The sequence below is a fragment of the Heterocephalus glaber genome, unplaced genomic scaffold (genome assembly GCF_053883595.1).
Source record: "Heterocephalus glaber isolate CG9 unplaced genomic scaffold, H.glaber_assembly_v1.0 deba00000347, whole genome shotgun sequence".
Lineage (NCBI taxonomy): Eukaryota > Metazoa > Chordata > Mammalia > Rodentia > Bathyergidae > Heterocephalus > Heterocephalus glaber.
The window spans coordinates 29,890,461-29,906,697 of NW_028258143.1; the positions used below are offsets into that span (position 1 = coordinate 29,890,461).

Genomic DNA, 16,237 nt, shown 5'->3' on the forward strand with positions numbered 1-16,237 from the left:
ATTGCTTGCTGTGCTGAGAATGTGATAGTGTTTAATCTTGGGTGTCCCGATTCCCACACATTTTATCTACTGGAGGCTGGATGGCTGGCTCCAGTCTTATCTGTTTATGGCTGATAACAAGAAAGAGGACCCCCCACCCCAGGCAAGGGACCCACCTTCCCCCACTCTAGCCATTCCCAAGCCTAGTTTTGTTGATGGCAACTCTCCCAGCAAGGAGATGCAAAACTTCTTTTATTAGACCTTTGAGCAAATGAAACACCAGGCACTACAGAGGCCTGGTGAGAGTAAGTGACAGAGTGGTGAAAGATAGTTCATCAGCAGCTTTATCACTAAGGCCTCAGCCCTGATGCTCCTCAGATCTTAAGCAAACAGCCAGAGATAGACATTCTGTGAATGTTTCTTGTTGCTAAAGACAAAACATTTCCTTTCCATTTTCTACAGTTTCCATTTGTAAAGAGCAGATTTTCAAAACCCTGTTTGAGGGCTGCAGATTTAGCTCAGTGGTTCTGCCACCTGCCTTGCAAGCACAAGGTCCCGAGTTCAATCCCCAGTACCAAAAAAAAAAAAAAAATATATATATATATATATATATTTTGGGCTGGGGATTTAGCTTAGTGGTTCCACTGCCTGCCTTGCAAGCACAAGGACCCGAGTTCGATCCCCGGTACCAACAAAACAAAACAAAACAAAACCCCATTTGAGAGGTAGGGGCTATAGCTTGGTGGAAGAGAATTGGCCTGGCATGTATAGGCTCTAGGTTTGATACCCAGTACCAAAAATCTGGAATGAACTCTTAAAAACTCAAGACATTAAGCTTGAGAGGAAATAAGAATGTCAAAGGTTAATACTTACACGGTGAACCTGAGTTTACTAAATCCTCCCAACTTTTGTGTATGTTTGGAAATGTCCAATATAAAAAATTTAAGAAATTGTGAGGAATTCGATTTTAGGTGACCCATCTAAAACTTTACTACTACCAGAAAGCTTTTGTTTCTGTAACATTCTTTAAACAAATTTAAAAATTTTTTATACAAAGAAATACAACCCTTGAAGTTTACACATGGTTTTATTTTAATATACACCATTTAGTTCATATAGAAATTTCTATTAATTTAAAGTCATAAAATATATTTATTTTTTGTATATAGCTTTATGTTATAAACCAATAATAACCATTCAACTTAAAAATGAAACTTTCATAGCTGCACCTGGAGATGTTTGCTGAAGTCCTGAGGTGCCATCTTCTGTGAGTTTTGCACCCTGGAGGTCTGCCAGTCTCGACTTGATCTTGGAAGCTTACGGAACCCTGCATCAGGAGACCTTGTGCTAACTAGGCTTTACAGTACCTTGCTACTTTGATGGTCTCTAATAAACCTCACATTTAAAGGCATAAGAAATCAAATCAGTGTCAAAAGTTATTCAATCTTTTATGAAAGCATATTATTTTTTAGAAATCAGTTCTATTAAAATCCAATTTGCCATAGTGAGTTGCAAGGTGTTCTCTAATACTGATAAAAGGGCCCCAGTCTTGAGTTTGGTAATTAGAAAAACTGAGACAGTGCTGGAAGTCACTCTGATTGGTGTCAGGTAGTGAGCAGGGACTGCTATGTGCAACAGGTTTTGTATATCATACTCTATGGGCTTCTCATACATATTTATGCACTTCATGTTTTTCAAAGATCTCAACGCCAAGGGCTTAACATTGCAAAGCCTCAGTTTCCTCACCTTTCTTGTGCCTCCCACAGGTAAGTGCTGCAGGTCACTTTGCTTATCTGTAGCGGGAAGGATGCCTCTGAGAAAGCAGGAGTGGAAATCCCCCTAACCCATGCCCTTCACCTCCTGCTCCACATTTACACCTTCTGTAACCCAGGTTGCTAGTGATGTCCAGCTCCTTTCACTGGGCTGCCTCACTATCTTGAGGACAAGAAGTATACATTAGAAAAATCTCCATTTTCCTATGAAAGCTTTTCTGTTTGTGTTGGATTTTAATTACTTTGTTTTTCACTGAGGTAAAAACCTTGCTCCCTTGGTCATCAATGTTTTACATCAGGGATTGGCCACCCCTGCTGCTATCAGCACTGTAAATACTGCTGGGGCCAAGTTGCCAGTGGGGGTAGATCAGCCTGTGTCTCCACCCCCTCCTCAGCCATGATTCATTGAGGGACAGTCCTTCAGGCTCCTTGATGCCACAGCAAGAGCTCCTAACGGGTTTCCATAGGAGAACTGAAAGGTCTCATGGCTGTTTTTCTTGGCTGAAGCACAGGAAGTAAGTGCCTGTGTCTCCCATACTAACCCACTCTGTGTCCTGATGCAGTTGTTCCAAAGAGTGGAATGCAGATACCTTCCAGTATAAAAACTGTCCAGACTCAACCTCCTTGGAAATTGGTTTTCATTGTACTGATGAAGGAAGGAGACGCTCATACCAACCAGACTGGTCAGTGAGAAAATGACCTGGAGGCACCATGTCAGGTAAGAGAAATCATCCAGATCTTGGAGTCAAAACAGGGTTAAAGCTCTCAGAATAAACTGCAGTGTATGTGCCACTGCTTCTACTAGAGGAAGAATTCACTTTCAGCTCTAAATCTTTCTAAACTATGACAACATTAGCCAAATTTAAGTTCCAAAATGATTGCATTTTATTATATTATTAGATATTTTAGTTATATATTTATATATAATCATTGCATTACATTTTAAATTTCTGCTTTCAAACTTTAATAATTTTCTTAAATATTCTAGGCTGCTGTGTCTAGTATGTTTGGCATTACAGATCATCCACTTGGGAAACAGTAAGAAGCATTTTGTTCATAGTCTCAATGGTAATTGCATAAAACATCTTTCTCGATCATTATCAGCCTCATATCTAATATTTTTGAAAGGCTATCATGGAGAGAAACATAAAGGTGGCAGAGAAGTCAGCAACGTCGCAGCTCCAAAGCTCCAGCCGACTACTCTCCCTAGGACCCCGAATAATTTCAGGGGGGGCAATGGAAGCGATGAGAGCTGGAGGCCTCAGCCATCTCCTCTCCATTCCAGGGTCTACGCAGAGCGTAAGTCTCCTTGCCAACAGAGAAACCTTTGGGTGATTCTGGTTAGTGGACACTGAGTTTAAAATCTGGAAAAAAGAAGAAAAAAAAATGGGATAAGTTACGGATAGAATGAGAAATCAAAAGGGAACATCTCATCATCTTCATAAATCACTTCAAAATTAAAAAAAAATCCTAGTGAGGTGTTTATTCTTTTAAAAGTCTTGCTATTTAATTCGTAAAGCATTGCATTCGCTAAACCCTGACTCGGCTTACACAGAGAAGGGTTCCAGGTCCCCAGGCGGGGGGCTGGCTGACGTCGCGCCTGTTGGTGGTCCCGACTGGGAGGCCTGTCTTTAATCACTGTCCCAGGGAGCCACAGCCAGACTTTAACATGTGAAAGGAAGAGGGAGAGAGAATCCAACTTGCAGATTGTACTCCGGCCTCTCCTGACCACCATAGCCCTCAGTAGTTTGTTTTTAATCCCTGAATTAACAAGCAGAGTTTACCCGAGCACACATGCTCAGCAGGGAGTTGGTTTTGTTGCTTTCCTGGTGGTCGCGTCCTGTCCTCTCCAGGCAGAGGCAATCGCGGTGACGCCAGGTGACCCCACAGGTGCGCCGCCACCGCGCTGCTGCAGGAACGGTGGCACCTGCGTGCTGGGCAGCTTCTGCGTGTGCCCCGCGCACTTCACCGGCCGCTACTGCGAGCATGACCAGAGGCGCAGGTGGGTGAGGGCGTGCGGGGGTGCGGGGCGGTCTCCGATCACGGGACTGATGCGCTCCCCTCTCCGCAGCGACTGCGGCGCCCTGGGGCACGGAGCCTGGACCGTTCGCAGCTGCCACCTCTGCAGGTGTGTGTTTGGGGCTCTGCACTGCCTGCCTAGCCAGACGCACGGCAGCTGTGGTAAGAAGACCCTACTGCGCTCCGCTCACTCCGGCCCACTGCGCCTTGTATGGCATCCTATGTGTCAGGGACCTCGAAAGGAGCAGACTTGGTGGAGTCATCATTTAAGAAGGTCACGAGCTTTGTGAATCGGGTAGTGAATTATTATTTTAAAATTTCAAGTTTTTTAAACATCCAGATTACTGGGTTTGACTGTCCTTAAACGTCCTTGACAGTGAGCCAGTTTCAGGAGCTGACCAGCTGGTAAGCAGAGTTCACCATGGGAGTCAAGCTGGCTGAGTGAATCAGTGGTGATGTCCCTGCAGAGTCAGGCAGCACTGCATTTCAGTTCCGAATCCTAGGCCTTCCCTCCTCTCCTTCTCAGCAGTGGTGGGCACACTCAGGGAAGGCACCACCCTTCAGCCCAAGTCCCCGAATCTGCCTGTGTCATCCCTTGGTGGCTTGGTTGTGCAGTGAGTCCAGACAACACTCAAGGACGCCAAACCTCTGGCCACTTTCTTGCCCCTCCCTCACCTGTCAGCTCTGGAGGCCTCCAGCAGGGGAGGGGAACCCTTAATGATGCATAGCCTTTCAACTCCACTGCCAGGCCCTCTGTCCTCAGGCAGCCACAGGACTGCAAGGGAACTGCCAGTGGGGCCAAAGCCCTTTAGTTCCACATTCTGTCTTCCACCTTTGCTCTTGGTGGAGCCATGAATGAAGGAGCACATCAGTGAATGCTCAGCTCTTCACCTACCTTCCCATTTCCTCCCAGCTCACTCTGCTTGATGCCCATAAAGCAAAATTATTCCATGGCACCTCTCTCTCCACTTCTCTCTTCCCATAGTGCAGATATTTCCCCAGAACTCCTTCTCATCTATCAGTTATGCTTTTGCTGGGCTTATGCCTCCAGTTCACCAGCCACTTCTTCTGTGACCCCAAGATCAGAGGACACAGATTTTGGGGATAGGCATCAGAGTTGCAGGTGAAGCCTGTGTCTCAGAGGCACATCAGTTTCCACCTGCAGTTGTTCGCCACACAAACCCAGTGGGAATGTGGGGAAGCGGCTAGGTGGACTCATTTCCAGGCTCCAGTGCAAAGGCCTATAGGTTCCAGGATATCTGATCACTATTTACATGCTACTTGGACATACCCAAGGCTTGGACTGTTGTCTGTCTGCCATGGACAGTGACAAATGGCCTCTGAAAGTGTGACTTCTATTCATCAAATCTGTACAAAACAATATATCTTCTTTCAGAGTAGTTTGTTGGGTACAGATAGGACAATAACACCATTGTGGTCTTTGATCAATTGGTCTTGCTTAACGCTGCAGTGATAGTGGTGAGGGCTGTGCTGGTAGTGCTCATGACATTAGGGTGACTATGATGATTGCTGTATCTGTGAGCTCTCCACTCAACTGAGGCACTCCTTACCCACTAACCCAGTCAGCTCCTGGGTAGGCTATGAAGTAAGTAGGTTGTACCTTTCATATTTGAGGAAACTGAGGCTCAGAGAAGTTAACTTCTACAGATGGTAAATGAACTGTTGTGACATTCTTGTGTCCCTCCTAAAACAATAGTTCTCAGTATGAAAAGAATGAAGGTATTTTGATATTGTTATTGAGAAATATTGAAAATTTGGCCATGAACTAAATCCAACAGCACAGAAAAAGATAAGAAAATGTTTTAAATCTTTTAATGGAATCATGATAATTTTAGAGGATATGGGAGATGGAATGAAAAACTTTATAATAGTTTGAAAAGACATTTATAGATGGGAAGGATTGCAAAACTCAGGAAACACCCCCCAACACACACTCGGAACCTTCGGGTCAAGGAATTCCCAGGGTTGTTCTTCAAGTCCATGAATGGAAAGTTTCCAGCTGGCAGGGCTTTTCCTCAGGCCTTAAACTAGCCCAGGCTCTCTTCTTTAGACCAAGAGAATGACTGCTTCTACTTATGGCCTCAGGGAATCAAAAATACATTTTGATTAGCATCAAGAACCAATTTAAGGGCCGGGGCTATAACTCAATGGTAGAGTACTTCCCTTGAATGTGGAGTGTCCTGTGTTTAATTTGCAGCATCACAAAAAGAATGAACAGGAAAGGAGGGAGGGAGAGAGGGAAGGAAATGAACCAATTGAATACTCTAGGGCTAGAGATGAAGCTCAGTGTTGGAGTGCATACTTAGCATGCTCAAGGCCTAAGGTTCAATCTCCAGCATCAGAAAAGGAAAATAGAAGGAGGGGGAGACCAATTTAATACTTTAAAATTTAGAATCTATATAATAACAGTAAAATAGGGAGCGCAAGGGATAGCCAGGTAACATGAATATGAGAATATGAGGTGGGGCCAGGTAAGCTTTAACTGCACTGCTGCAAGCTCAATTTTAAAAAGACATTTCTGTCAAAAAAAGAAAAAATGAATTTAGCTCAGTGGCACCCTGCCTGCCTTGCAAATGGAAGGTCTGAGTTGGATCCCCAGTACGGGGGTGGGATGGGGTGTGTGTGTGTGTGGGGAACCAACCAACAGGCAAACAAACATCTGTGGGCCACACCCACTGTATGGCCTGTGGGATGCTATGAGAATGGCCCTTACGTGTCCCAGCATCAGTCAGCTGTGATCTGTGTCTGGCCCTCCTGGGATACCCTCCATGAGAGCGGTCAAGTGTGTGGGCTAGCTTCGCTGAGTGTGAGGAAGCCAGCTGGTTCCCAGGGGCATCCAGGTATGTCTGCAGATTGGGAACTTTCAGGAATGCTGATTTGGCCTTCACATGGAGACACAATGCTGTATTTCTGCAGAGTGATCTCCAAAATCGCCATGACTAAAAGAAAAATAAATAATTTGAGCGTGTTTCTCATTCCACAATGGAAATACAGTTGCCATGCTGAGCATGCACAGACTTGGCTTCACTTACATTTTCCTGTTCATGTAGGCATAAGACTAATAGATATGATGAAGATCACGGCTATGTCTAAAATCTAAAAGTGAACATTGATAACTATTTAAGTCCTAGGTCACAGTAATAAATCATCCATCAGTAGCAGTTTTTTTTTTTGTGCAACATAAAAATAACAGTGGGTCACAAAATCATTGATTTTGTAGATATACACAATAAACATTAATAAAGTATTTTTATCTTTTTATGTAAGAATGGTGAAAGTTCTAATATTTTCCAAGTTCAAGGGGTGAACTCAGGCTCCTTTGGAGGGATGCACCATGCTGTTTCTAACTCCATTTTGAGACTCCTGCTTGAGGGACTGACTCAGTCCAACCAAATTCACAAAGCAGCCTAAAATAGTGGAGTTGGGACTTGAAGTGCCACAGGAAGCACTTGCCAAGAAGGACTGACTATTCCCCTGTTGGCAACCTGCTTCCTTCTCCCAGGAGAAGGTCAACACTGATGCAGTAGACTGACCGTTTTCTCACCTGAATAGCTTCTTATCAGATGTGAGCGATTGTTAGCATGGCCCTGACATTGTGGTCTCTGTTTGAGAGTTGTACCATCCTGGAATACACCTCCCAAGGGGAAATGGTAAGTGGAGGTGGTAGTGAAGTGAGCCTGACCTGGGTTGCAGCCCATCTGTGAACAGGTGTGGACAGTCTCTGCTGCCTCCACTTGTCTGTATCCTTATGTGTCAGTTTTCACTGTTCTATGCTTTATTGGAAATGGTGACATGCCTGTGTGGTTGGAAGTGTCACATAGTCATCACCACTTTATACTTTATACAAGATCCCTGTTAGGCCCCACCACCTCAGAAATTCCTATTCAGCTATTCTGGCACACAGCAAGCATTGCAGATTCAGAGCTCAGCTGAGGCCTATTGTGCCTCACCAGCACTTGTTCTGATTTAATTTCTTGATGGTAGCCATTCTTTCTGGAGTAAGATGGAATCTCAGTATTGTTTTAATTTGCATTTTTCTAATGGCCAGCGATGTTGAACATTTTTTCATATATTTATTGACCATTTGTACTTCCTCTTCTGAGAAGTATCAATTCAATTTAATTGCCCATTTTTATTGGGTCTTTATTTTGGGGGGGTTAAATTTTTAGAGTTCTTTATATATCCTAGAAATTATTTCCCAGTCTGAGGAGTAGCTGGCAAAAATGTTCTCCCATTCTGTAGATTGCCTCTTCACTCTGTTGGGTGTTTCCTTTGCTGTGCAGAAGTTTTTAATATAATTCTATTTGTTGATTCTTGATGTTATTTATTGTGTAATTGGGGTTCTATTCAAAATGTCTTTGCTTGTGCTTGTCTTCAAGAGTTTTACCTGTTTTATCTTCTAACAGATTGTTTCTGTTGTAATATTTAGATGTTTGATCAATTTTGCTTTCAGTTTAGTATATAGTGAGAAATACGGGTCTAGATTAAATCTTCTGCATGTGGTACTGTATGAATTTTAGGATGGTTTTATTTAGTTCTATAAGGTGCTGTTGGTATTTTGATTGGGATTGCATTAAATCTATGTATCAGTTTGGAAGTACTATATGACCATTTTGACTATATTGATTCTGCCTATTCAGGAGCAGGGGATGTCTTTCCGATTTCTTTCTGTTCTTTTTTCTTTTTCTATTTTGTTTTGTTTTTGGAGACAGGGTCTTGCTAAGTTGCCCAGGCTGGGCTCAAACTTTCAATCCTCCTGCCTCAGCTGCAGGCTGGGATTACAGACATGCATCACCACTCTCATGTTTCTATTTTGTGTGTGCATGTGCTGAGGACTGCAGGTCTGTTATAATGAACAGATTCTTGCTAGTATGGAGAACTTTTCAGTTAGTGTCTGCTTTTCAGTGATGCACTCCGGTTTGACTAACTATAGACTTTTGCCTCTGTCCCAATATCCAACCACCTCCATTAATTTGGGGAGGGGAGGTGCAGTGCAATTGGCTTAGCACCCAGTTCTCCAGGAATGAATCACAGTATTGCTGGTGTCTCAGGGCAAACCAGATATTGGCATAGAATAAAGACAAATTAATAGCAACAACTGTCACCCTGGCAATAGAAATGAAATAACCAACAATAATAGAGTCAAAATAAAACTGGATATTGAGATACCATGGGAATCAATAAAAGGTATCATTCTATGGGTCTTAACAATAGAAAAGAGATCTGTAATTATAACATAGAGTGAAAGGCAACCCAAATATTGACATACACTATCTAACACAACACTATTATTAGTAACTCAGGACCTTGCACTTGGAAGGCAGGTGGAAGCACCACTGAGCTAAATCTCCAGCCCCATCATTAACAATAGAAGGGAATTCAACAATAGTAGCATAGAAACAACTAAATATGTAAAGATTAATAAAAATAGTAATATTAGTAAAGATATTGGGGTGGGGAATGAAAGTGGAAGAAGTAAATTTTGAAAAATAAAAGGAAGATAAGAAGGAGAAAAAAGTGAGATAATGGATCCTATTAAGGAGTAAAAGAAAATTAACAGAATTAGATAAAAGTAACAGAAAATAACAAACAAAGCAAGAAAAAAATAACAAAAAGCAAAATGAAGAAAGTCAGGGGTTGAGTAAATAGAAAGAAAAAAGCCCTACATCTCCAAAAAACTAACAAGAAAAAGAGAAATAGATCCAAAATTATCTCTCCATATTGTGGAGAGATCACATGATTTCTGTTCAGGGTCTGCAATACTGGAATACAGCAGACACGAGAAGGGGCAGGGAGTAACTGCTCAGATCTATTTTGTCTCCACACTCATGATTTTGTGTGTGAATGCTGAATCCTGCCCTCCCTTTCCTACTGGGTATGGTTCCCTTCCCTCAGAACCAGGGTCAGTTTTTTAGTCTGTTTCATTCTTTTCTCTTGGTTATACTTCCTTCTCCAGCTTCTATGTGGTTTCTACTTTTCCTGTCAGCTCCCTTCTGATTATCAGAGATTGCCTTCTTTTTTTCTTCACCAAGTTATTGTTTTCCAGGTTCTTGATTCCAGGTCTTGGAGAGGTTGTATTCTGCTGTTAGGTTTTACTCCACCGTTTATGTCTATTAATCTTATGCATACCTGTAAAAGTATCTATATAGAACCCAGTTTGTGCACACTTAATTGTGTCTTCATTGCTGAATGGGGAACAAATTTTTGTTTACTGATGGATTGGGAGTTTTACAAATAGTTTGGCAACCATTGTGGATAAGGATAGCATCATGTCTCAGTGAGGAAGAGCCAGACCCAGCATTCTTGATATGCTCTAGTGAATGATCATGGCTTTTAGGGTGGCTACTTCCTCTTATTTAATAAGATGTTCCCAGTCAAATAAATATTGTTAGGATTAATCTGGGGGAAAGTTGAGCCAACTTTTTATCAAATTGAGATAGGATTTACAGGCTTGTAAAAGGACCTACAGGAATTTTTTTTTAGTTTCCTGAAAGGGAAAAAGGCTTGAATAGCTTTTGTGTCTTGAAGCTACAGTTAAAATCTTAATTTTCTTGTCTCCTTTCTAACTAGATTTTATTTCTTCTATTTTATCTCAAGATGACCGCGAGCTGTTCTATTCATGGTACACTAGGGATGAGAACTCTGACAGGCCACCTCGATCTGCTGATGAGCTAAAAGGCTAAAGGGCTGTTTCTTTGTTAGCCTATAAAAAACAATATAGTCATTCTTTGTAAACTCTCCATGTTCCACAAAAATCCAGATGTTTCTGGCTGCAAAGAAATGATATTTATTTATTTATTTGTTTGTTTGTTTGTTTATTTATTTCAACACTAGGGGAGGAATCCTGGCCTCTTGCATGTTACATAAGTGTTCTACAACAAGTAAAGAGAATTAGGATGTGTTATTTATGTACCTAATCTTCACAATTAATGTAATCATTATGTACTAAAACCATGTACTAATGAAAATTAAAGAAATAGAAGACAGAGGAAGAAAAGAAGTCACACCTTTCTTGAGCGGGGCTCCCAGCAGGCTCCTTCCTCCTTGGAGTGCAGCTGTGAGGTCCCCATCCAAGGAGGTGCTGTTCTCAGACCCTGGCCTCCCACCCACCCTGTCAGCCTTGTAGTAGGGCCTGAGGGGCAGAGCCTAATGAGAAGGCCAAGGTAGAAGAGGACCTTTATGAGCCCCCATGCAAACATTTTTATTTTATCCATTTAAGCCAAGACTGCTACAATGTCTTTTATACATTCTCTGGGTTCTTTTCCAGACCTGAAAGACCTTGCCTCACAAGCCAATGATCCAAGTGCATATGGCATGTGGCATGTTCTCCTGCTGCCTTGCATCTTCCTACAATGCCTCATCCATCCATGAAGGGGAAGACAGAAGTGTACTGAAACTCCATCCTGGGACTGTGAAGATTAAACCATGATTACACATAGTGTAAGAGCCATAGTATCCCTACTGGGAAAGCCAATATTATAGACAGCTAAGTTAGATACAAATTAATAGGTAATCAAGAGAGGGATTGAGCCCTCAAGCAAACCAGTGCAGAAGAGGAAGACACATCAAAATTGTGGCTGAGACAAATCTGAAGAGGGCCAGCCTCAAGATGGAGACATAGCTAGGCCTGCAAGCCTCCCTGAAATAAACAGAAACTTGACATTAAACTGTAATTAACACTATTGGGTCCAGTGAGCCCAGATAGACATCAGATTCATAGGTGAGTGACCAGAACATCTGGAATGCCCTTCCAGGAATGCCTTTATTCTTTCCATATTCTCTTGCTATGTAACTTGTTTCCATAGGATCAGTATTATGAAATGGCTATACTTACAATTCTATAGTTTGGTTGTAGTTTGACCCATGTGGTACCCACAAGGTGATTTTGCTGTACAAAATACTCTTGCCGAAAAGCTTCAGTGGCCACCCACTCAGAACCCCTCCTGGAAATCCAGAAGCTATTCTTTTATTTCCAATAAAACTCTCCTTATTTCCTCCTTCGGTTTGCAACTTCATTCCTCAATGTTGTAAGAACATGAATTCAGCATATCTGACATCTGACAGGTTCGGAATTATTTTCTCCATATTATTATCCCTTCTTATTTTCTATGCTGTAAATAATAGAATTGTTTAATCTACTATAACCTGAAATTAGATGAATACTTGTTGTCTTCGTTACTTTCTCTCCTTGCTGAGACAAAAATACCCAAAGTTAAAGGGGGAAAGGTTTATTTAGCTCCACAGTTTGTAGAGGTTTTCGTCTGTAATTGGCTGGCTCCAAGGCCGGGTGGCTGGGCAGAGGGGCATTACAGAAGAGAAACAGTTTAAGGTGCCCACAAGGTAACAAAAGACAACAAAGGACCTTAACAGCACTTCTCTGCTCCTTTTATCTTATCTAGACTACTTAGGACCAGTAGCACTCACACACTTAATCCTAGTGCCCTTGAGTCTAGCATTGGACCATGATTCGATTCCAGCATCACACACTATAGATCCAGCCACCTCTGAAAAAAAAAACCCACTTATGACCACATGAGGCTTTGAGGGGAACATCTACACACAAGCCATAACACTTTGGAATTTTCTGTGAAAGAGCCTTGCTTGATTTCTGCGCCTCACCCCAAGGTCTACAGTTGAGATGTATGTGAATACTGGAGGCTGGTCCTATTCAGCCCTGAGTCACTCTCTGATGTCCTAAGAGTGGATACTGATCTTAAACATGTAATCTCCACAAAACAGCCCTTCCAGGAGCAGCCTGAACCCAATACACACCTCAGCAGGCCTTGCTGATGAGCAGTCCTCATGTCTTCCACTTGTGCACTGTAAGTCTCTCTGCTGATCTCTGCATATATGGAAAAAAGGACTTCAATATATGCATGAACACTGTGCTCTGGCTCTGGGAAAGGGCAGTGACCTAAAAATGTTCTGTGGGTAGAGAAAGGGAGACAGGAGAGGGAAGAGTCAAGGCTGGGGACAAACAGCCTGACAACTGCCTCTTTTTAATCCTGTGGCAATTAGCACCTTCCTGGGATGATCACAATATCACTATATTCAAAAGGGAAAGAGTCTTTATTTTGTTTTTGGTACTGGGGATCGAACTCGGGTCCTTGCGTTTGCGCAGCAGGCGGCAAAACCACTGAGCTAAATCCCTGGCCTGGGAAAGGGTCTTAATAGCTGCAGACAGAGTAAAGCAAGGCAGGGGAGGTTTTAGCCTACAAAGCCTCAAGGAGGCCCTCCTCCACCTCCTGGTAGCACAGCTCCAGGGAGCACCATTTCCTCTCTAACAGGCCATTGACAAATGTGAATCCCAATCAGAATCTAAGCTTGTAAAAGGACTTTGGAAAAACAAAAGAGAGGTAATGAGCTGTTTTCCTGTCAGTCACAGCATACTTGGGAGTTAGGGATTTCTAAGGTGGCCTATCCTTTACCTTAGCTCCCCACGTGTTAGTCACTTTGCTGTTTGGAAAAATACAAGCATATATCCCATTCATGTCTTTTTTATTCATGTGAACAAATAAAAAAAAATTAGGAGAGACAAGACCTTGAGTAACAATAGTCTGAATCAATAAATTAATTGACCAAAAAAGACTGATTTCATAAACCTAACAAACATGAGTTGGCATATTCAAAGCTAGGCCTGAAATTGTAGCTCAGGGATTGGGCACTTACCTAGCAGGAAAGAGTTCCTGCTTTCCATCCCCAATACCTCAGATACAACATCAACAAAAAATCTGGGAGTGGTGGCATAATCCTGTAATTCCAGCACTCAGAAGGCTGAGGTAGGAGGATTGGAAAGTTCTAGCTGGCATACATAAGAAATTCAAGGTCAACCTGAACTACATAGCAAGATCCTGTCTCAAAAATAAGACTATTTAAAACTGACCTTGATGGAAAGAAGAAAGGTCAAGAATTTTAGTGTGCAAAATATAGTAGTCACCCATTTGCAACAAAGAATATGAAAACCCTTAACCCCCAGAATTAGGTTAAAGCCATCCTGCTCTCCATAGGCAGTCACAAGATAACAATGATAGTAAAAACAAATCTTTTGATGTAAGGCTCCTTCATTCCTCACAATTAGTCCTGATCCATCTTCTCTAAAAGATGTGTGTTACTGGGGCAGGAAGTCTGAGGAAACCCACCTACCAAACAGAAATCAAAACCAACCCAGTGGAAAAGCCCCAGCAAGCACAGCTAGCTGCCTGTTTCTCACCCTTGGCTTCTGTAAGCCCACCTTCTGCTTTCCAACTGTTGTGGCCAGATCGCGAAGTCCCCAAAGACCACCAAGGAGCTGATTCCGATGCAAACGCACGAGGGTCGTTTATTCAAGCTCGAGCAGGGGCTCCCAATCGTCACCGAAGCAGCTGATCAGAATTGAGAGCCCAGAATTTTAAATTAGCGGGGTTTTTATAGAGGTTACAGCAAGGTTTGGAGATTTTTTATTTAGCAGTTACATGATTGGTTGACAATTAGCAAGCATGAAGTGTACATTTTTGATTGGCCAGGTGCATGGCGGGGGGGCTGAGGGGCGGTTACATGTAGGTTTTACGAGGGAAATGAGGGGCAAAGGTTGGTGGTCGACTGTCACATACTGATGGTCAGCAGACACACTGACTGTTAGTCACGACCATTACGTACTGACAGTCAGCACATCTACAGATTGTTGTATGGATAGGGGGCCCGGAACGTTTATTTCCTGGGCAAACAGATGGCTGAGTAATTAACTTAGGAACTTTGGTTTGTTACAGATTGTATCTTCTGTCCCAGAGCAAACACATTTTAACCATTAATTTGAGAGGCTAGGGGAATGGTGGATTTTAGCAAAATGGAGTTGTTTTGGTCTCACACAACCAATCACATGATGACCCATACCTTGTGTGAGCCCTTCAAAAACCCTGAACCACCCCAGGTCAGGGGAGCTCAGTTTCTGGACGCTAGTCCCCTAAGTCTCCTCACAACGAATAAGCAATTTTTCCTGGACTTCTCAGCTCAGCATTGCTCTTTCTTGGCAGAATTCCTGCAACATTTCTGGTGCATTGACTAGGAAGGGGACACCAGGGACTGCCAGTGGAACCAGTAATGCATCATTTGCTGCCCCTGGCCACAGTGAGTGGGAGATCTGGCCTGCCCTGGACGTGGGTCTGCTTAAGGCACCAGTGACTTGCCCACTGTGTGGATGAGCCTTAATGGCAGGACTCCTTCCTGTTCCTCTGATCACCATGGCCAGAAGCTGAGGAGAGGAACAACTGCCCCAGGATGTCTGAATTGCAGTAGGACATTTTGGGGACTAGTCAAAACTAGGACATGCCAGTAAGATGGAAGGGGAGACTGATCACCTCCCAGCCTCTGCCCAAATATTTGCCTTGGGGTGGGGAAATGGCTGGCCTGAGATAGAGCCTGAAAGTGGGTGGCAGGCTGAAGAAAGCTGTGTGCTGTATGTGAATGAGATAAGTAGCAGAAAGGTTCTGACCTGACCAAAGGGCCAAAGTGAGTGCAGAGTCCTGATCTGGGGTTCCACAGTGACCACATATGTCTTGCTTAGGGCAATATTGGACCCCAGGGGTCAGGATAATAAAAGTCAGGATCACTGGTCTGTCAATGTTAAGAAGTGACTGAAATATCTCCACAAAGAGAGCAGCAGGAGATGGAGGAAGTGAATGTATGACCTCTCCCATTATACCCTCCCTCTACTCCCTCCCTTCATTGGGCCTGCATCTGATAGGGGGAGGAAATGGATGGGACTCAGAACAAGCTGATACCCCTAGAATGTATGTTAAGAAACTTCAAGAAAGGGTTCTCTGAGGATTGTGTTGTTAAGTTGATCCCAGGATAGCTCCACAGCATCTGGTAGATCAATTGGCTCTCCTTTGGGGGTATTGGCCACCTGACAGTTCATTAGACAAGGCCTCCTTTTGGCAGGTGTGGATGACAGTCACTGGGGACCCCAGTCATCCTAACCAGTTTCCCTACTTTGACTCCTGGTTATGACTAGTCACCAACCCCACCCCCTAGTTGAGAGGGCCAGTTACTAGGGTTCTGGTCTCTAGGACAGAGCCACGCAAAAGGGAAACAACGCTTTCTGTCTCTCATGAGCTCAAGATACTACCCATTCTCCAGGGAATTCCTAAGGAGCTAACACCCCCTTCCCCATGCCTCCACATCTTCCTCTGCCACCTCTAAACTGGGACCCCAGCCTGCTGCTGAGGAACACCCTTCATCAAACTCTACCACTTCCACTGCTCTTCATACTCCCCCATGGGAGGTTGTGTTGCCACCTCTCAATGACTTGTATGTCCCTCCAGCTTCAAGCACCCTAAATGCTGTCCAAATGCCCCTCCAGGAGATGTAAGGGCCCAGCATGGTTGAGGCTAATGGAAGTCTCCTGAGGGACACTACACCTTCATCTATCAACCCTTCACAACCACTGACCTCCTAAATCGGAAACTCAC

General features: G+C 43.3%; 1 protein-coding gene and 1 long non-coding RNA gene across 7 annotated transcripts; one reads left to right on the top strand and one right to left on the bottom strand.

Moving 5' to 3' along the window:
• Nucleotides 1–1,168: 1,168 nt before the first annotated feature.
• On the top strand, nucleotides 1,169–11,788 carry LOC101709058 (cryptic protein). 5 transcript variants are annotated; one of them, XM_087198689.1, is made up of 7 exons: nucleotides 1,766–2,230; nucleotides 2,315–2,469; nucleotides 2,740–2,789; nucleotides 2,880–3,050; nucleotides 3,642–3,753; nucleotides 3,823–3,879; nucleotides 11,059–11,788. In XM_087198689.1, exons 2-7 carry the CDS (start codon nucleotides 2,447–2,449, stop codon nucleotides 11,087–11,089), a joined length of 444 nt encoding a protein of 147 aa, XP_087054815.1. In that variant the 5' UTR covers nucleotides 1,766–2,230; nucleotides 2,315–2,446; the 3' UTR covers nucleotides 11,090–11,788. The 5 variants fall into 5 exon arrangements, with proteins under 5 accessions (XP_087054813.1, XP_004836053.1, XP_004836050.1 ...); XM_087198688.1 differs by having other exon boundaries at nucleotides 1,770–2,230; nucleotides 3,823–3,932; XM_087198687.1 differs by lacking the exon at nucleotides 1,766–2,230 and adding an exon at nucleotides 1,169–1,745 and having other exon boundaries at nucleotides 2,740–3,050; nucleotides 3,823–3,932.
• LOC106010394 (uncharacterized) lies at nucleotides 5,588–14,339 on the bottom strand. 2 transcript variants are annotated; one of them, XR_001184219.3, is made up of 3 exons: nucleotides 14,023–14,339; nucleotides 12,564–12,633; nucleotides 5,588–6,730 (listed from the first exon to the last, which is right to left on the bottom strand). It is a non-coding gene; the product is annotated as an uncharacterized LOC106010394 (long non-coding RNA). The 2 variants fall into 2 exon arrangements; XR_015446367.1 differs by lacking the exon at nucleotides 5,588–6,730 and adding an exon at nucleotides 11,042–11,200.
• Between the last annotated feature and the right edge of the window lie 1,898 nt (nucleotides 14,340–16,237).

What these genes read in the sequence shown, in the direction of transcription:
- LOC101709058 (XM_087198687.1), top strand. Translation starts at nt 2,447, where the DNA reads ATGACCTGGAGGCACCATGTCAG. An exon ending in GAGCATGACCAGAGGCGCAG is followed by an intron (nt 3,754 to 3,822) that starts GTGGGTGAGGGC and finishes CCCTCTCCGCAG; the next exon opens with CGACTGCGGCGCCCTGGGGC. An exon ending in CCAGACGCACGGCAGCTGTG is followed by an intron (nt 3,933 to 11,058) that starts GTAAGAAGACCC and finishes GTTCTTTTCCAG; the next exon opens with ACCTGAAAGACCTTGCCTCA.